We start from the raw sequence: 21,877 nt of genomic DNA on the forward strand, positions 1-21,877 counted from the left end.
ATTTCCTATGTGTAACAATCGCGAAAACCTAAGAACTCGATAAAGTAACCAAGTTTTACAAACGATTTTTAATACGTGTAGAGTACAAGTCATATTATACATATATTTTGCAACAATAAGTTATTTAAAAATAACTAATTCTGCTCAGTAACATGTTCAAAAATAAGTATGATACAATACTTTAGTATATCAGTTCATAATTACCGTTTGAACGTTGTGACATAGTTAAATAAATGAATGTTTAAACAATGTACCTACCCGACTTTATGAAAAAGGATCATGTGCTTAAGATCAGTAAGCCAGACTAGAAAACATACAGAGTTTATCAAACAAGTTACACAATTTACAGAAGTATAAAGACAACCGCAGAAAACCAGTGATAAAATGACAAAAGTGACGTATAAAGGCCGTAATTAAACATTACTGAAAAATAAGTGAAACTAATCTGGACGATAACGGTAATCATATACGAGTAATTATAGGGTTAAGCAAAACTATTTAAGGTCGTAGGAAACAACAGTAGGTAACCCTTCCAAGCCTTTATCACATTGCTTCACACCCTACATCGGCAGGCGGAGGGCAAGTCACGGCTAGATTCCCACGATTATACTTAAACTCCTTTTGTGAATAACTAGGGGATTCAAACCTTGTACCTATTTGCGATGCTAATCTGAGTGAGAATAAATTCGTAATGTTATACCTTGTCATTAGAATAGTTATATGGAGTGTAACAAAACAGCCCGACAATTAACTATTTCAGCTGTGATTGTGGGTACGTATCGACGATAATAAACGACTTCATTTAAAACAATTGCAATTAATAATAATTTTTAAAACCTCCTTACAAATTCTTGATTCATCGCGCACATTTTGAGGAAACTTATAGGTAGTAAATATTTTTGCAATTACGATTACCAGCGGAGGTATAGTTTTATCTTGTTATTACTAGATACACTATACCACATGTGGTCTATATGCATTACTTAATTTTAAAAACTTGTTAAAAATCGGAATATCGAAGAAGATTCCTAATTTTTTTCTAAACAGTTAGTAACCTTGGGCTAGCATAGGGACACGTGATTCATAAGCAACAACGAACATATCATATAAATTAACTTATAATAATTTCTTTCAACCGTCAGCCAAGGACCTACCAAACTCAGAAGGCCAGGTGTAACGTCGTGGGAACACTAAATGAGGGATGGTCGCCCCCAAGAAATGGCGCGCACCGGGTGTCGAACCCCCTACACTCAGCCAGGTGTCTCGTGGGAATGTGGGGACATTGCATAAGTTAGATATACTGTCCGATGTTAAGAATTTGATCAACGAGGTTAACAGCAAACTTTAAATATCTAAAATATGGGTTTATATTTTTATATATTTAGTTATTTTAATGGTACGGATTCCATTTCATTCGTTTGTCAAATACATGAGCGCCTAATTAAAAAACCAACAACACAACACCGATAAACAGGGAATTTGATATAGGATTTTCGACCCAATCAGGCCTTACTTTAAGGGGCTAAGTTCAGTCAAATTCATCAATCTTTTCTCGCCTATTGTAAAATGATTCTATTAGTCATTTACAGAAGAGAGAGCTTATTCCACTTACGTCAGTCAGCGGTAAATCCCGAAGCGTACAAGTCTTGTACCGACACAAAGAAGCACTTGCAACGTTACTAACTACGTTGACAAATAATATTAGGTAATTGCCTACTTAAAGTAATTTGCGTCATTATTAGCGCATCTTATTGTTGACTGTTGAAATCACGGCACCCCTTGATAGTGTGCTGTTCACACGGACTGCACCTGGCCGAGCGTAGGGGTTCGCTTTGGCGCGAGACGAGTCGTCATGGTGATTGTAATTATTTGAATTAGAACTCCACCTTAGTCCACACCTTGACTTCGGTGGCTCAGCGACATCGTTCTCATTACGCGAGAAAATTTTAGATTTCAACCCTAGTCGAAATTATTTGCCAGTCCAGTACTTTCTAATTAGTTGAAGGCATAAAACTACGTTCAATGAAGTCTAACCCAGATATGCAAATCATATTGCACGTACAAATATCTAGTTTAAAAAAAAATACATTCTGTAACTTCGTTGGGTGCCGATTTCGTCATTTCAGCGACCTAAACATGCAAATGAATGCAGCCAGTTGCATATTAAAAATGTTAACTTTAAAGTAAAGTTGTATGTGAAGTCAAAAGTTGCTCAGAAAAGTACAAAAAATGTTTCTGTGGACAATACCCGGTAATTATTCCGTGGATGTCTAGTTGGGCACGCCTACCTCCCACGTTGGGACCTCCTCCATATTCCAGACTACGCAGTTACTTTCGGAACTACTTATGCAACAGGTGTCAAAAATGGAAACAATACCGGCCTCTTGTATTGACTGGTTACTTCCAAGACTACACTTACCTACTAACTTCTCTAATTTAGATTCATATAATAACCTAAGATAATATATTACTGAAATTCAATACCTAGTTCCTAACTGCTTTGTTAAGTAAGAAAATTACGCAAACAATAAAATAAAACGTTATGAAAAATACCGAAAAGTAAATTCATGTGGGTTTTTTGTGTAACACTATATTATCAAAACGGATATCTAAAATAAAAGCATCCTACAATCAAACTCCGCCCAACTTGCGTCGTATTGCCAAAATCAAATCTGAAAAAAAGACATTTCTTTACAGCAGTGGAATGGTGTACAATATTAACGTCACTAATGTAATGAACTTTACCGGTTGAGAAATACAGAACATTTTGCAACCAAATTATTAAGGTAAGTATCCTACCTGCTTCAAAAGGATCTTCATTGACCTTTTTTACAAAAAAAAAGTGCCTTTAGAAAAAAAGGCTAAGTTATATAGAATATCGTCATGCTGAAGCTGTCTTCGAAACAATAAATGTATTATAAGCGGTACATTACATCAACTTTATTGAACGACTTTCAAATTATTAACAAGAAGTTTTCGAAGTAAGAATCATACAGATATCATCAGCTCCTCTAACGATTTGTATAAGTAAAAAAATTGTGTGATTTTCTATTACCATGTTTAAAGATTTTCGACTAATTCAAAATAATCCTTGACACTAAAAACTAATAAAGTAATTATTGTCGTTTATTATGACGGTTTTTAACTTTTGTTTCATTTGTAGTTTTTGATTCGTTCCTCAGATTACTTAGAAAAATATTCTCTATTCCCTGATTCCTAATCAAATTGAAGGATTGAGACTATGTGTGGACGAACAAGCTCAATAAATATTAGAGATTGTTGAAAGATGAATGATTTAAGGAACGGGCTCACTAAGCTGTCGCCACACTGAACATTGTATTTCAATAGAGAGCCGTAAGCGTTTTAATGCATACGGTACACATATTCACTGCAAACGCATCCTAATGGACCGTGTACTTACGTGCAACAGCATCGCCGTTTGGTTATAGTACTGACGACGATATCACATAGTCAAACAGGTATTTGCAGAGATTTGTTAGAGACCCATTAACTAAATTTTGTAAATTATCCCTTTCTGAATGGAATGAAAGCCTAGCTTATTGTATGTGCATTTCGCTTATAAGCTTAATTAATTAAAAATTAATTTAGTAACAATAGAGTTCCTAGTGAAAGAATTTATCCAGGGAAGTACTACCACCTTACCTATTTTTGCCACCAAGCTGTAATGTCAGCATTACTGTGTTACAGTTTTGAAGGGTAAGGATGCGGGTGAAATTACAGGAATATGAGACTTGTCTCAGGGTGACGGGCGCAGCGCCCTCAAATCTTTGAGCACTGCAACTATTACGCGTGTCGCTTACCACCAGGTGCACGACTTGTTCGTAAAAATGTAAGGTCTCCGAACTTACCGGTTATTAATTAGGAAATAAAGATTGTCCTCTATTGGTTTTATTGGATATCGAAATCTGGTCTTGTATGTAACTTACAAAGTTCCAGCGATATAGATCTTTGTATATCTTTGGATTTTGGCTCCATTAGTTACAGTTTCAGATATCTCTGATTTTCTGTTATTAAAAACACTTTGATGTGCTGTTTGCACAAATGCGAAACAATAGATTGATCACAACAGCTTCCTTTTAAATTATGGTAAACGAAAAAAAGAAATTCTGTTGAACGAACAAGTCGTGCGCCTGTTGGTAAGCGACACATCTGTCCTTAACAGTTGCAGTGCCACTCAGAGTTTTAAATAACAAAGATCTGTGGGGTACTGCCGGTGCACAAGTCGCCCTTACTCTTCAAAATCAAAACTCAGTAATGTTCACCCTATTGCTATACCCGTAGAAGAAATGACATAAAGATTTGTCGGTACGATCAACAGTTACGTCTACATACTATAGCATTATAATAAAATAAAAATAATAAATAAAAAAATAAATAAAAATTATAATAAAATAAAAATTACAAAATATAAAAATCAAATAAGGATGATTGATTCCGTAGAAAAGAATATGGTTAGAATTCTGGGTGATTAGATTTTCAAGCAGTAGACAAGTTATTGCAATTGGGCATCATTTTCTGCCGGTGTTAAGTGCGACCAATGTCCAGCGGCAAATACAATGAAAAGTACCTACATATATTTGATGGACATCTTTTTAGCTATTGTCTGCGACTTCATCTGCGTAAAAGTTTTATACATTATCATAACATACTAAACCACAATAACAAGTACAAAACTTTCCAAAATATAAGTCCAGCGTAGACGTGTGCACCGTTAAAATATGTTTATTTAAATTACTTAATACGTATTTAATAACGTCAACACAGAGCTAAGTACGACTTTTCAATTTCATCGGTACGGTACTCCTATAGAAATTTTCGTCCCCTTTTTGAAGGCAATTAAAGGCAAATTTACCTACAAAAAAACAGTGAAAACCTCTTTATAAGTCTCTTATATGGCACCCATAGATATAAAAAAATATATCTATGAGGGCATCAAAACTGTTTCACGTCTCTTCTTTCAGTTCCATACAACTGATTTTACATCGTTTCAAGCGGAAAAAGCTGTATTTTTAGGTGCCTACATCACAAAGGAAATAATAGTCAAAATATATGTTTTTGTTTTCTAGGATTCGGATGTCCGTTGGTACGTCAACAAAGACCTTATTTTTTATATACAATGATAGAGTCTGGCTAACGAAAGTTGAGACTGGAAAATGCGGGAATATTGAAAAAAATTCGTGTGGTTTCACTGGTGTAGAAGGAAAAAATAATTTTGATACAGGTACAATGGGAATAAAATTATTTTACAAATTGATCTGTCAATCATGTCTGTGTTCATAATTTAGGCATGTTAGACTAACTGGGTGAAGTTGTTGGCGGAAGAAAATATTAAATGACCAATTCTATACATGTTTATTAGTATCGCAGATAACACTATACAACTGACCAACTTCCAAATAATACATAAATATTGGTGTTGTCAGCTAGATTTAAAAAAAAAATCAATTGCATCTTTCGTTAGCCAGATTTCTAAAAGGTATCGATAATATCAATAAAAGAATCTTCAAAATCAGTTTAATGGTTATTAGACAAATCCAACACTACAATGTACAATGCAAAAACTTCCCTATGAGGCACTTTGAAGTCGTCTTTGAAAGTTACTAATGATGATGTTCAGTACGAAGAGAGTATAAGCACTCAATAAATTATAATGTATAGCACTGAATTGGATAAATTTAAACAAAATTAATGTGCTAAATAGTGATAATATATCTATATAAAACAACGATGCTTGCAATTCAATTATTATATATGCGTATATTTAGTATAATAATAATAATTTATATCGTTTAGTTATAAGTTGCTTGCCTTGTACATAAAATTCAAGTACACACTCGGAAGCATAAGAATCCCGGTCTTTTACCCGACTCAGCTCTTTGAGTATTTTATAACTCATGTATCGATGTATAAGCAATTTCAACAAATCAGCTCTCCATCAGGAATAATTTGACGACAAATTAAATTTACAACACTAATCGATGACATGTGAAGTCCATGCTATAATTGTAATTAGTATGAAGTGTATGGGTTATATTTTCATCGCGTAGATAAATTTTATTTTATTTACTGCGTAGATACTTTTAAGATTACGATTCAAAAGAAAATCTTCATATTGTTTGTATCAGTTTTCGTTAGTTCCCATTCAAGCCTATTTTGGGCAGACACTTGTTAAGCTTAACCAAATTTTCCGATATCTTAAGACCTGTGACATCTTAAGGTAGGTCTTCAGATGCTGTGAGACCCTTCCCACCCGCGTTCCCAGGCACGTTACATCTGTCCGTAACCCCTACGTGAGCCCACCTTCAGTACAATGAAAGTTTAAAATTATTATTTTCAACCCCTGCACTGATTTCGCGTAACGGTACCTCACTCTTTGCCCGACGTCCGCACGGGATACATCTCTGCGCATGATCCCTAAAAAATCACGTACTAGTTATAAACCTAAACTAACAAATTAATACATACACAATACACAGTGAGTTCTTTGACAGGACGCAGTCCAAGTAATTAAAAAAAAATTCAAAATGAACGCCGTGTACGATTCAAACGCCACGGCTGGTGGAGGTTTGGATTTGGCGGGTAAGTATGTATTTGTATTATTTAATCTTCGTTGTTCTGTTGCGATTATTCTTTCTAATAATTTTTATAGATTTATAAAAATTATCAATCGCCTTGCTACATTTGCGTTTGTCTTTTTTAATTTATATTTGAGTTTTCAACGCTGATTATCCAATTAAAAATAATTGACGATATATCACGATTTGATATATAATATCTGTCGTATTTTAAATATTGGTAATATAAAAATATGTGTATATATTTTTAATTTAATTAACTAAAGATTAACACGTGGTTGGTCACAATCGGGTACGGTGTTATGCGACGGTAGGTTTGACAGTGGTACGCGTTTATCTAAATATTCTCATTCGGTCTAGCCTTATTAGCCACAAATCCAAATTTTCGGGAAACTAACTCGCTGTACTGTAGATATTACATTTCTCTGACGTGCGCATTAGGAATTAAGAAGCAAAGCGCTTCGTGCGAATGGTTGGTACCTATATGTGTTCCAGACTTCTGGTCGACCGTAGAAGAAGCGGTGAGGGTGGAATTAAATTGTAAAGTTTCTGCGAAATATATCCGATGGAAAGTTGAGAAGTGGTTTTGAAACTTCATTTCCAAAACGAAGTTGTAGCTAATAAATCGCTTTGAAGAGCCCGGTCTCGTAAATTGTATCTAAATTTGAACAAACAGGCATCAACTTAAAAAAAATTACATTATAAGTTGTGTTATCGGCGTTTTTCTTACCTGCTAATAATTATTAAAACTAATTATGTATTGTTTAGTGTACTAAATCTTACGTCAATTTTTAATGTGGATTAAAACCGAATCTATCGATCCTGCATTGAGCGAAATGTTTAAAAACTTAACTTTAACTGCCTCTGTGGCCGAACGGTTACCGTGCTGGACTGCCACGCAGTGGTCCTGTGTTCGATTCCCAGGCCGGGAGAAACATTTGTATGACCTACATTTATTTATCCCGTGTGTTTTGGTGTAATTTGCGGTTGTCTATATGTGTGTCCATGGTTCTCGCGATACAGGATTTCCCTAGTGCGGGGCTATGAGTGTGAGCGTTTTAAAAAAACTTTATGCTGTGCGTTACGTGCATTTTTGTGTCTACCAGTTCTAAAGTGACATTTGCGTTATATAAGAAAAGTTTTCGTCGTATTATGCTCAAAGGCATTATATTATTTTTCACCTCACTAGCTCAGAAAGGCTTTCTTTCTCATTAGAAATCAACGCGCAACAGTAGATTTTACAACAAGTGCATAAAACGCGTCATTTTACCCGAGACGTGTATAAGTTAAGGGTAAATTGGATTTTATGAACGAGTTATACACTTTTTTGAGTTATACGCCTTTCACTTCAATTGCGAGGAAATTAAACAGCAATATTATAATTAAACGATTATCTAATTAAAATTGAATGTAAAATTACAAGAATTCATCATATTTAGTGTGTGATGTTTTTTTTATTTTAAAATCCTACTTTATGCACTAGAGCATAAAATCTTATTTTATGCAGCCTACACCCAGCATAAATACGAACTTTACGAGCGTGCAAAAGGTTTTTGAAATTCGAACTTGACAACGGACGGTGGTGCAAGTAACTTTTTCTTTTGATGAAAAAAAAAACACGTCAAAGACTCGAAAACAATTTGAATTATCACGTAATCATACAAAATAAAAGTACCAACAAGAAAAGAAAATGAACGCATAACACTTTTTCTTATAAATAAAAAACTGATGTTATAGTTCAACTGTTTTTCTTTCATCTACAATTTTCCTCGCTATAATGAGGTGAAAAGTTGTGTGCCGAGCTAAGGCAGGCTATTTTGCGTCTCGTGACTTGAAACCGTCGCTACGCTCAGAAATGTATTTTTGAAATATTGGCTTCCTTCGCTTGCTCAGGTTTCAATACAAGCACTAGCGTCAAACAACAACTTTGCAACCTTGCATAACAAATAACTATTATCTAACAAAGTAAATTTACACGCAGTTATGAGTGAAATTGAAAAAATGTGGAAATTGGAAACTTGTCTGTATTTATATATTTAAGTTTTAAGTTCCAGCTTAAAACTTAAAGGCTAACAGGCTAAGGACTTTATTTTGATGAATCGTTAAGATAAATATTCAATATTATAACATATTTTATTCATTAAATTTGTGTATCTATTACGGATACGTACATGCATGGTGACTAAAGGCGGAACGGTCCTCCATTATTATGTATCTAATTAAACGTTCATTTTGCAGTGCTGTTTAAATATGAGTCGAAATAAAATAAAACTTTCAATATGAATAATCTGATAATCTCGTTTTTTAAAGTAAAGAGGTTTTTATTTATATTTATTGTGATGTTTGTTTATTACTGATGATACGAAATGTACCTCCACAGGCATGAGTTACACTAACCTTAGTTACATTATATTTTACTGACCGAATTGGGAACACATTCATAGAGTTTCGAAAATGTATATCATTTTATATTAAAAATATACAGGTGGTTAACTTTACAATGCTTCTGTGGCGCTGGCAATTAATATCGTCAACCCATCTTCAGTGGGTCACTTTTTTCTCCTCGACTTTTCTACTCACAAGTGTTCGTATTGATCTATTGAGGCCTTTTACCATTCCACCATCAACCACCAATTTACACGGCCCTGCGCCATCCGCATCCAGCGCGATTCCGTAAAATTGACGATACCGAGCCGATGGTCTGCCCACTGGCCATCTTCTCGCCAAGTGAAATATCCTGTCTATCTCTACCTTAACTTCGTGATGCGATTACCCACGCCATCGACCTTTATTTTTCGTAGAATTTCAATATTTGGTATCCGAATTGGCTGTTCGAAAATTCATAATCCACAAATATGAAAATGTACGATTGACATGCACATTGTATATATATTTACAGACCCATTCGTTGTAAAAAATACTTACAAATAAGTATTAAAAATCTAGAAAGAACTAAGGGGATTAGGTACTTATAACAAACCTCTTGTTGTGTTTTTATTTTCTCTCATTTTAAAGACGTGGAAGCTTGAGCTGGCTAGTGAATTCCCTTTCTGTTGCAGAGCTAATTAACTCTAAGTAGCCAACAATACCATACAACAAATATCTCATCGATCCAGAATAATTCCACTCTTGTTGGCTCGTCTCACCGGTGGAAAAGTACCTTTCTAGTATAATATACCGATTTACTGAGAATTTGAACCGACCTATTTATAAGCACCACTTAATTTCCTACGCGAGTATAACATTATGTCTACGACTCAGGCAATATAGAACAAATAATAACATTTAAATAAAATATTTTCCAGTACATTTATGTTAATTAAATAATTCTGCAAATGCTATTCGACGTTTATATCTCCTGTTAAATACAAATATTTACGTAGTCCGAATATCTCTTTTGTACATTACATTTTTTATTTCATAATAGTACCTAGATAAACATATGCGTAACATAATTATGAATCGCCTAATTATTTATGTAACAACGAACTTATCCGATTTTTGTAAAGCTCACATCACATCATTCCTGTTTATTGGTATCATTGACCTACATTAGTGTCTACCATCTGCGTATGTATACAAATATTGAAAAATAAAAAAAAAACACTTAAAATACGGTGACTCAGATTCTAATAAATTTGATTTTAGAGCCAATTACAAACCTCAAGTTAGATAATCGCTAAACGTCTGTATTAGTTTTACAAGAAATTCAAAAAGTACATAGATATATCGTTGCATATACCTGAAATAAAGGTGTGCCAGAATCTCATGGCACACTAAGAGAAAAATCGAACCACTTTATTCTGGCAATGTTATGAATTGTGTCAAAGGACTGTCTGTATGTACAATTATTTTTTTCTTGAAAGTAACGTTTTTATAGCAATAATTACTAAGAATCCCCTTCGGTCTGAAACAAGAAAAATAGTTTATGTCAAAATCAGGGACGAATTAATTAGGTGCATCCAAGTTACATTTCACCATATAGAAACGGGTCTTAGTTTTATCGGTTAGTAGAAGGAAATAGTAAGTGCTATGGGTCGTCACTGTCTTTCCTGGCAGCTGAGCGCCGGCAGTACGGCATGTAGCCCTCAACGAACCCGCCTTAGCCACGGTTAACGTGCCCGCTACGAGTATACTCGAGACGAGCGGCATGTCAAGAATTAAAAACTGATGGCAAACGCCCAAACGGAATGACTCTCATCCCTTGGAGTATAGGCTGAGAACTGGTGTGGCCACGTGTGCCGACAACCTTTTTTTTATTACCCGAAGGAATCTGCTTACAAATACCCAGGCCCTACGGGGGCAGAGCCGTGGTTATGTGGGACTGGGCTGAACCCTGAAGGGGAGCAGCCCAACCGCACCAAACCCCCGGGGTGTTCCTCCTGCAGCTGCAGGTGTAGGTGTAGGCACGGGTACGCTATCACTCGTCCGCGCCTTCACCAGCGACTGGCCGCGTCCAGCGCAGCCCCTCTCCGAGAAGAGAGAACAACGGTCCCCTGACTCTAAATATAAGGCTCGTCGAACACCAAACGAGCCTTCCATCTCGAGCCCCTCCATGCTGAGCAACGAAATCCTCCGTATCCGCTAGTGCCGACATACTTGCCTCATCCCATCTCCAGCATACAGCAAGAGGGTTTCCATTCCATTTTGATCGCGTGCCTACTAGGGCGCCAGGGTATTGATTGCACCCGGGCGCTACATGGGCAAGCGCCGCGCCGGCGATGTTTGCAAAGAGTACGCTACTACATAGTTATCGTAGACGATTGGTAAAAAAAAAATTATTGAAAAGTTAAATTTTAAGATCTCGATGTACGCTTAATTAGACGCCTTAGCTGTGCCTTAACCAATGGCGGAAAAATTAAACTACTGAGTTTCAAAATGGCCACCGTAAAACCATTGCGATTTTCAGAACAAAAGTATTAGAAAATTAAATGATTGAAGAAAATTTAAAATATAAGATTTGGCAGTACCTATATGGCTAATTAAACGCCTTTTGCTCAACATCATACATAAATATCTATTCTAAATGCACAGGACACACAGAAATTGGACACAGTTACAAATTCTACACAGGAAAGGAAAATTTTGGATTCACATAAAAAGTGTTTTTCCTTTTGTATATTAAATTGATCCTTCTGATGCAAACTTGCGGCTCCAATATAATCCATACCTATACTGATACCACCTTAATTGTGGGCTAGCGTTCCGGGCGGCAACTTAAATTACTGAATAGTTTCATAAAAACATTGCCATAATTTGGTGGGCAAGTATTTTTTATTAACTTTCTAATTGATATATTAAAAGGAGTCAAATAGCTGTGCGTAAAAATATCACCTTCGTACAATTGGAATTAATTATTGCCAGCACATATCTCCAAATACTATAAATTTATAAGTAGATGTAGGTAGGTACCCTACTTTATATTATATACCTTATATTTTGAAAATTAATTCTTTCCAACGTGTTCCCGATGTTTAAACGGAACTAAACTTGGGATTTAGAGAGTTCACAAAAATGAAATTGCATTCACTTGTATTTAACTTTGAAACTGAAATATACCTTCGCTTTTGAAACTCCGCACTGCTTTTGTTTTGGCAGGTTTTACCCTAAAGTTGACGTTTTCATAATTTGTAAATATAGTAAGTAGGTATGAACGGAACTGAATTTTTTTCATAAATTTGTACATATTTTAGGTTTGTTGTGTGTGAAGTGCGCAGAAATTTACCATTCGATGGCCCAAAGATTTGAATTGAGGGATATGTCTTTGGCTATAATTACGACGTATTACGTAACTAGAAGGTCTTGCCTTGAGATTTTGAATATCCCATTAAGAACGGCCCGCTTTTTCTCACCCGGAATCCAATCATAATTTTCTGGGAAAGAAATATGTCTACGTTAACATGTTTAAACAAAAAAAAAAAAATTGTGGAACAAAAATAATACAGTCGGCTCAAAAATACTATCGTTAAATATATCATTTTGATAATTTTTTTGTTTTAGTTGATTTTACACAGAATGTCTTTGCACAAAATTGCTTGTTTCTAAAAAATCATTCTTACAAAATTTATATAACTGGCAACGTGGCCTAATGTAAATAACATCTTTAACTTTATCTTTTAATTTGTGTTTCATTTTAATCACTTTAATATGTATAATAAACAACATGCACGAACAAAATCGAATGAATGTGATATTTATTGCTTCACAAGTTCCCTTTCATTCTAGGATTAGCAACACAATTATATGTAACTTAGAAAGTATCTAAATAGCTGTAGCTTATATCTATTTGTATCTAGAAAAAAACATAATTTAATTGTTTCTAATCGCAAAATTAATTTGTTTTGTTTATTCACGGAAAACCAACAGGAATAGAAATCTAAAGCCAATTACTCATTCATTCATTTATTTCTCAACTTGATCCTTTCTGATCAAAAGTCGCACGCCACTGTATTTACTCCACGAGGCCTGCAGCTTGATTTTGATTGTCTCTTCCGAGTTGCGGCGTATAATTGCAATTCACAACTGGCCGATCGAAACTTTTGACATTTCAAATCGGAACAATAGTTGATTTAACTCACAAATTAGAAAGATTTAGTAGGAATAAGGGGGTCTACTCTCGATTCGAAAACTTAAAATTGTTGATCTCTACTGGATCAAGACTTCATGTAAGTGTAATGCTATCTAAGCTAGATACTGAGGTTCTCTAAATTCAAGAATGGAGGCGCCCGCGCACTTGTAAAGTTACCACAAAATATGTCTGTGAAAGTTACACATGTGGGCAATAGTACTCTAAAATAGTCGGCCGAAACTTTTCCTACAAGAACAGATTTTTAATACTTGATTACGATAACGCTGAAATAACGTCACTTCCTTACGGTTTTGCCGACATACGTTAACTATGTGTGTTTTAAAACTACAAATCAAGTTTGCCTTATCGAACATCCTCACCAGTTGCGCTAGCACAAAATCAGTGAATTGCAAATTTACAGGGTGAGCCAAGTGCTAGTAGTACATAATCCACACCCATCTATACTCAGACCATTGAATATCATGCGTGGCCGTACCGTACGATTGGAGCGATGCATTGGTAGTAGCCGCAGGAGTATAGTGGGCGCGCGGGCGGCGCAGGCGCTCGTGTCAGTCTCACTCAACTCCGTCAGTCGGGCGCGATGCGCGATTCAGTATAGACGTATAGTATGGGCTCTTTTTCGTAATCTTGACGTCTCGCGTGTGTGAATGTCCAATGTTACCACGCAAGGTGCGGGGGCGGTGAGACCGGTCGACGGTCGCACACCCGACCCGCCGACCTTACGTACCGTTCACTACACGCACCTCGATGCTAGTGCTAAAACCAAGTGCATCTCAGAAATGCGATTAATAAAACGTTCGGCGAATAAAAAGAATACTGTGCTTAATGTGGATGTGAACACTTCTTATTCTTGGATAAATGCATTGGTTTGGACAGTCTAATTGGAACGGTGAATATGTACGTAATAGGTATATTACTTTTGTACGATCGTGCTCGCTGTCGTCAGAGAAAACAAAACTAGTAAAGCCATCATACAAATACACGGGAGTGCTTAAAAATTAGTAAATTTCTACATAGGAGCATTTTAAGCGTGTACCTAAAGTCGGCATACGTTATTGGTCATATGACCAACAAATTTGGCAAACTTAATTGATTCTCATAGTACCTACTTACTTTTTATTGTAGTATAGGTGTATGATTAAACATTAAAAGGGTATGATATTTTATTAAGCAGCGTTCCCTTGCATATTCCAAATTTTAGGAAAGTACAGAAAAATCAGTAATCGTAGTAGTAGTAGAAGAAAAAATAACTATCAATATCTCATTAAGCACATTTATTATAACCCAGCAGTAGTAGACTGTTGTTATTCCACATAATATAAAAATTGGGCAATTATGTAGATAACATAGAATGTACACAAATTATCATCATCATCATGATCAACCCATTTATACCCATGTACACAGATATTTAACTATAATCCATGTAAAGTGGATAGGTTGTATTGGGTTGGGTAAATTGTATCTAAGTAGATTGATAACTGAATAACTGAAAGTTCTACTTTTAGTAAAGAAAACCTGCCATTAAAATTGTAAGGTTTTCTCTTTACCACATTCAGACGAAGTAAATAATTATTCTGATTATTTGATTGACCTACAGGTCGAATCACATTTTTTAGAAACCAGATAACAGCCAGCTTCATTAATTTCGGGTTCAGACCTTTGCACAAATAGTATTTAACATGGTTAAAAGCTTACCTACACAGTTATCTCTCTTCAAAACCAGTCCCATCAACTCTCCGCATTGTTGAGAAACTTAGTTACGCCTCTTTTGGTCCTACCTACCGCAGATAGTGTGGATGGAATATTGTTAAAAAAAAACCACAGGCCATTACCAACCCACTCCGGATTTTTAATCCTATGGGGATCTTCTTTGTATAGCCGTGAAGACCCCTGATTGGTCCAAAAAACTCCTCCGTTTTGCCAATAACAAGCAAAGGATAAGATTCTTCCACGCTGTTCAATAGACAGATGCGTCCAAGTTGCAATATATCAACGGTGTTTGCTCATGTTATGCCATCTCACCAGGTAAACAGTGAGCAAAAAATCCAACACCTGCCTCATGTTCAGAGATAATGTCATGTGTAACCAGAAAAAAATTCGTTTCAAATAATTTTGTACTAAATAACGACGTAGATACGTCGTAAGTTTCCACCAGATGTATAGGAATTATAACCCGTGATTATAGGTATTTAAGCTGGTTTTCAAAATTCCATTATTTTTTTGCAATCGTAGAAACAAAACAGCCCACGCATCTATATTCAAGCAATGCCCAACAATGGACTAAAGTAAAAACATTAATGTTGCAGGTCCATGGAAAGAAGCGTTGGAAATGGGCGCGCCAGACGCGGGCAGCAGCAGCTATGTGGGTAGCATGGCCGACGCTATACCTCTGCCTAGCAGCCCCCGTCACCTACATAAACGACGGCGGCTCTCGCGCCTCCTTGACAAGCTTGCAATTCAGTTGCGCAACAATAACCACTATCCTTCTAATAGGTGGATAGCAATAAATTCTCAGTATCATACCAATCAATCTGAGGAAGAAGCACCTCTAGATCTTTCTGTGAAACAAGAGCAGACTGTGACAGCAGCATCTGAAAACGACCCACCAGCTTATGTTTGCAGTACATGTGGGCAAACTTTTGCAGTCCATGACCGTTTAGCGAAGCATGTGGCATCGAGACATCGAAACAAGATCCCTGATGCAGCACGTACTTATGAGTGCGATGTCTGCCGTCGGCGGTTCGCCCGCTCCGACATGTTGACGCGCCACGCGCGGCTGCATAGTGGCGTCAAGCCATACGCATGCGCAGCCTGCGGGCAAGTGTTCTCGCGTTCCGATCACTTGGCAACTCATCAGCGCACTCACACTGGAGAGAAACCGTACAGGTGCCCTTCATGCCCATATGCTGCATGTCGTCGTGACATGATCACTCGGCACATGCGAACACACTCACGACGCCCGCAACCGGCATAAAAAGCGCTAACGGAATGTATGCCACTCAGTATGTGTGATTAAAAAAATATGTATCACTGAAGTTTAATGATTTGCAGCGGAATACGTAGGTATTACAAAATTATTCTATCATTCCAAAATTCATTAAGCCTTTTCGGATGGATGTAATTTTGAGTTGATGTTGATAATAATATGGAAATATAATATTAGCTATTTATTTTAACTGTGTTATTTTGAATTGTGTAATTCCATATTTAAATTGTTTTAGAAGTATGTAAAGTGCCATTGAGTGATTTTAATTTTAAGTTTAAGATATTTGTACCTAATTCGTAATCATTATATAATAATATGGTGTATTCATTTAGTTGTCTATAGATTATAGACAAAACTGTGTGTTAGATATCAATATCCAAGCATCCAACCAGATCAAAAATGTGTAGAGAAGAGCGTTAATGGTGTTAAAGTTTCGTTTTGGGAATAAAATAAAAATTAAAAGAAAATAGGATTTACAAAGTTAAAATCTTTTTTTATAATATAAAACTGTAGTTCTTGTTGTGAATTTCTTGATATTCATGTAGTGAAATTAGAAATTGAGTATTAAGTTATTTAGATCGATTAATAATCTTGTTGTTAAATTATGTAGGTGTGTACTTTCTTTGATTATGAAACATCATGATTTTTTTATGTCAATACATTGACTTGTACCTCGTGGCTTAAAACCTAGTTCGTGTTAGTGTAGATGTTGTGCAGTACTGTAAGTTAGTCTGATATATTACTTAGATAAAAGTTAGTAGTCTACTTCATGCGTATAGCTCATTGATCAACTGCGATCGTGGTCACCGATGAAAGTAGCGCAGATCTGTGCGAACAAGAGGTCTATTATGTACTGATCTGTTAGTAAACGTGGATGGAATTAGACAGATTTAAAGATAAATTACGACTTCGAAATAAGAAACCACTATGAAGTTTCTAACTTAAGTAATTTCTAAGTTATTTTACACGGGTTTTGTTAAAACATACTTACGAATGTGAGGCTTGTGGAATTAACAAATTAATTTACAAAAGGAACTGCGTAGTTTTTAAACAAAGACACGTAATGTCATATATGCTAACCAGATAGAGCAAATAAATTCACAACTGGACTCGGACCAGCGAATAGAAACCCACCACGAGTATGATCATGGGCTAGATGCGACCAGTATCTTTGTGCGACGTTAACCAGGTTGTTCCATTTACTATAAATTTGCTTACTACAAAAATATGTAGCTTTTTTTGTCAAAATATGCCGTGGGATTATTACGACATTGTGTAGGTACTTGGTTGTATTTTTTGTGTAGCGTGTTGTGAAAAGGACTTTCATTTTTATTTAATTATTAAATAATGTTGATCGTTTTATTAAAATTTGTTACAAGGAACAAAGTTCACTTTCCTGACCTACTTATTTGATAGAAGTTAATTAGGTCTATGACACGAAACTGTATTTTTGTTTTATCTTTTGTCAAGCGTGGTGTAATGGTAGCTAAAAAACCACCATGCAGAAAAGTAATTAGTTTATTTATTAAGTTTTTGTTGGTTCTGTGATATAACTTGGTACCTATTGTTAAGGTATTTGGTGTCTCTGGTTTTCCACTTTATGGAATTTTACTAAGTATTTATTGTCTTTTGCTGATAATAAATGTGTTAAATTTGTTTTCACTTTACCTTGTCCGTAAACTAGGAAGGAGGAGGTAGGAACCACCAGGTTCCTAGCAAGTTTGGTTGAACTTTTTTTGTCCTATTGCAAAATATATCAAAGTTAATTAGAACACTTTTGATTTCCACACGCAATGTTTATGTGTAAAGGCTGCCGTTTTGTATTTAATATTATACCTGATAATAACAGTCAAGTACTGAATTATTCCATTCAAATAATTCAAAAGCACACAATATTTTAAGTACAATGCGCACAAAATATACTTAACTGAAAAAAATATAGGAAAACTACAGAATCGCACACACACATTTACAGTGTTACTCGTAACAAACAAGCTCTTTCTCAAATTATTATAAACGCCTACAAATTTAATGTAATAATGAATTAAAACCAAGTCTTCACTAGTAACTTCACACTTTTCTTACGCAGCATTTGAAGGTTAGCTTTGATGTTTGTGTGGAAAATTTTAAGGTAGAGAAAAGAGTTCTGGGATAGAAGAAAGGATCACAAAAGTGAAAGACTTGTAGGTTTTCCACCTAACCACCATCTTGTAATAGAGGTACTATGATAAGTTTAAATCTCGTCTACCGGGCACTCGTGTGCTAATGTAATTCGAATGAGGATATTGGTCACCAACTCACAAAACCCTAGTTTGGTACTAGTTTCTGAGTGCCTGCATAGTACCTACCATTAACTTTACTATTTTAAACCGAAGATTCAAGACTTTCAAAGGAATTAAAGTAAATTCATTACCTGCCGAATCTTGGCGGACACTAGGCTTTCTACCAAGATTCTGTAGGAAGAAAATATAGTGGTTAAAGTTCTGTGCTTTTTTTAAATTGCTCCTCCAAACTCGGACGTACCTTTTGCCATCCTGTACTAAGCTCAGGACACACAGTTTCAGTACAGCGGGAAAAGCGGTTCGGCGACGAACCTGCGGGAAGTGAATGCGTACCGGGGCGTGCCACACGGCAATCCCACGCGTAGTTCGCGGCGGGACAGCGGCGCAAAGGCAGCCGGTGTGACACTCAAAAGCAACCACGCTTTATTTTCTACTTAGATTTATAAAAAGCTACCACGAATTCCGGAATGACTCGGTATCCAGGAGAAAACTACAGACAACCCTTTCGAAAAGCAAGCTAACTACAAATTTCTAGTTTCGAGTATGGGCAAGCCGATCAAGTTTTAAACGGATATCTAGACAGCGCCTGAAGGGCATTCATAGAGTCGAAAAAAATTGCAATATTTCTTAGTCAGGCTAACAGAACGTACTCTATTGACTTGTATAAACCGCAACACCCTTCAGTAAAAACTAAAGTGTCTGGAACTCCTGTGAAGTTGACCACTCTTGAAACGACCAATACAGGATGTTAGTATGCCCACCCTCGACGTAAGTAAACCCGGAGAACACTGATCTTTTTTTACACTTTTTGGGGTGGTCAACTTCACACTGCCCCAAAACGATTTTCAGTGATTCTTTCTGCGGCAATCGTTAGTAAGTATATCGTAAGTATACTCACACTCGTCGTAAGTATACTCGGATACATAATTTAAAAAAAAGCAAAGTTGGGATGGTCAACTTCACATATGAGTTCTTGCGCAGGTTGAGAGCAAATCGTTACCCACACTCGATGGTATTGTCCCAAGAGAACAATGGTTTTTTTTCTAAAAACAATTTATTAGGTGAGTCGTTCAATAACGCTCATGACTAGAAAAAATCTAACTTCGTTGATGTCTTTTTCGAAATAAAAATCAGCCGATTGGGTGTAGAATATACATGAAGTTTTCAGCAACCACACGTTTTACGTATCTATATATTCTATTATTAACCGGCTGATTTTTGGTTCGTATGAAAAAGACATCAACGAAGTCAAATTTTTGCTTCATATGAAAGACATCAACGACATCACGTGCGTTTTAGAACGACACACGTAATAAATTGTTTTTGAAAAAAATCATTGTTCTCTTGGGACAATACCGTCGAATCTGGCTATACTAACGAGCCAGTGTGAAGTTGACTACCCCAAAAAGTTAAAAAATATATATCATTGTTCCCCGGATACACTTACGTCGAAAGTGAGCATACTAACGTATACTAATGACCTGTATAGGACGTTTCTGGGCCCCGTTTAGGGGGTGATCAATTCACAGGAGTATTTCTGGAGGGAATTTATTTTTTTCAACGATGTTATTTGTTTATGATACAAACCAACGCCAACAACACCGTCAGTGCCATGTTTAAAAGCATCACTAAAAATGCAGTGCCACAAAGAGAAGTCCCTGTCCTTATCCCGAAAGTATGAAAGTTTTCAATAGAATTCTTATACATACCTGAAGACAAACGAATATCCGGAGATAGAACTAAAGCTTCGTATTTAGTAGAGAAAAGAGATAGACAAAGGGAGTTATGAATTGGAGTTTGCAAAGACAAATATTTACGGAAACTAATAACCAGATAGGGAAGAGACTTATGAGTCCAATAAGTAGTGGGAGTCTCAATTGAAAAGGAGGTTCCACACACTCCACTTGCAACGCATTAATGGGACTCACCTTCATCGCTCCCAATATAATTCTTAAAGCTTTAGATTGATCGCTATCATTTTTTTTTTAAACTGATAAAATAGGTCAAATATGAAAGATGCATTAAGATTCTTAATACGTTAATTATATAATAATTTTAAACAAAAAGAATATGCTCCCCACCAAAGACCCGTCAAACATTTGAGAATATTTAGGTTTCTCTCACATTTAGCTACGTTGTAATTTGTGTGGTACAGGATTCAGAACCGGAAAATCCCGGTCTCGAAAGTTGTTATGAGAAAACCAGGAATTTAAAATGATTTCCCAGTTCTTTCGATACTTTCGGGAATCAGCGGCATCTGTCCAGTCAGCAAGGATACCACGCAGTACTTCCATACGAGTCACAATGCTGGGGTCATCGACAAAGTTATTTGCATCAGCAACATTATAGAAAGCCAAACTAAGCCTGTTGAGAGCTATTCTTTTCATGCTTCCGTTAGCAAAGTTTTCATAAGAATTCCTTTATAAAAAAAATCCAAGCTGCACAGTATGAAGCATAAGGGCGCTTCCCCAATAGTGTCGTGACGTTTATTTTATCGTTGAACGATTATCGTGTCTAGCTGTTCCCACTAGATCGTGACGACAATTTATCGGTTCATGGCAGCCGCCTTGTCGTTTGCACGACAGAATCGTTTAAAGTTGCGATTATCTGTCGTATCGTGACGATTTATTTAACGTCAGACGATTGTCGTTCTAGCTCTTCTCATTGTCATGACCACAGACCACATTGACAGTCAGTCGTCGTAACGACAAGAAAGTCGTGAACGACAGTTAATCGTGTTGTACTATATGTGAATGGCTTCGGCTAGACCTATTTTTATTACAAAAAGAAGCAAGATAAAAGGAAACGTGCATCTGCTACTTTTTTTTTGTCTACATAAGGTCCTTATGCTTCGGATTCCAAATGCGTGGTTCTGCTTGGTAGCACTTCTAAAAAATAAAATAGTTTCGTTTTTTATTTTTCATTTCATTTTTATTAGTCACCCATGGAAAGCTAGCACTCCTATTAGAATTTTGTTATAGTTGTTTATAATACTTGTTTTAAAATGCTTTCCGCTAAGGAAAAGGCAAAGGTTTAAAGCACAAACCACATAAACTCTTCCGTGATTTAAAGCCTTGGCAAAGGTTTAAAACATGACTGTGTAGACTGTATAGCATCACCTTTTTTAAATATTATACAGCGTATCCAAAATTAAATCATTTTTAAATCATAACATTTTTATTAACCCACCGCACAGTGGGTTGAAAATTCGTTTTCCAGGACATGGCAATCATTTCTGGTAATCTTGATTTTTGATGGAGGGAATTGGTTCAGACAACCAAGTTCAATCAATTTAATGTTATTTTGCTTCAACTCGCTAAGATTATTGGAACTTTTTTAACTTGTTTGAAAATTTTGTATCGATAAAATTTCTATAAAAATGGACTTCTCAATTTTCGAGAGATTGCCTCTTCAATTCTTC

The 21,877-nt window shown here is 36.0% G+C and overlaps 1 protein-coding gene across 1 annotated transcript in view; it reads left to right on the forward strand.

Annotated features, from left to right (window-relative positions):
- LOC113228125 (zinc finger protein 391-like) overlaps positions 1-16,600 on the forward strand; it is a 20,645-nt gene extending 4,045 nt beyond the window's left edge. The window contains exon 2 of the mRNA XM_026461309.1: positions 15,495-16,600. Within this exon, the coding sequence (XP_026317094.1) occupies positions 15,518-16,162 (645 nt within the window). The 5' untranslated portion in view covers positions 15,495-15,517 and the 3' untranslated portion in view covers positions 16,163-16,600. The remainder of the gene's footprint in view (positions 1-15,494) is intronic.
- The last annotated feature ends 5,277 nt before the right edge of the window (positions 16,601-21,877 follow it).

The sequence above is a fragment of the Hyposmocoma kahamanoa genome, unplaced genomic scaffold, assembly GCF_003589595.1.
Source record: "Hyposmocoma kahamanoa isolate Upper Pololo Valley unplaced genomic scaffold, ASM358959v1 100021, whole genome shotgun sequence".
Lineage (NCBI taxonomy): Eukaryota > Metazoa > Arthropoda > Insecta > Lepidoptera > Cosmopterigidae > Hyposmocoma > Hyposmocoma kahamanoa.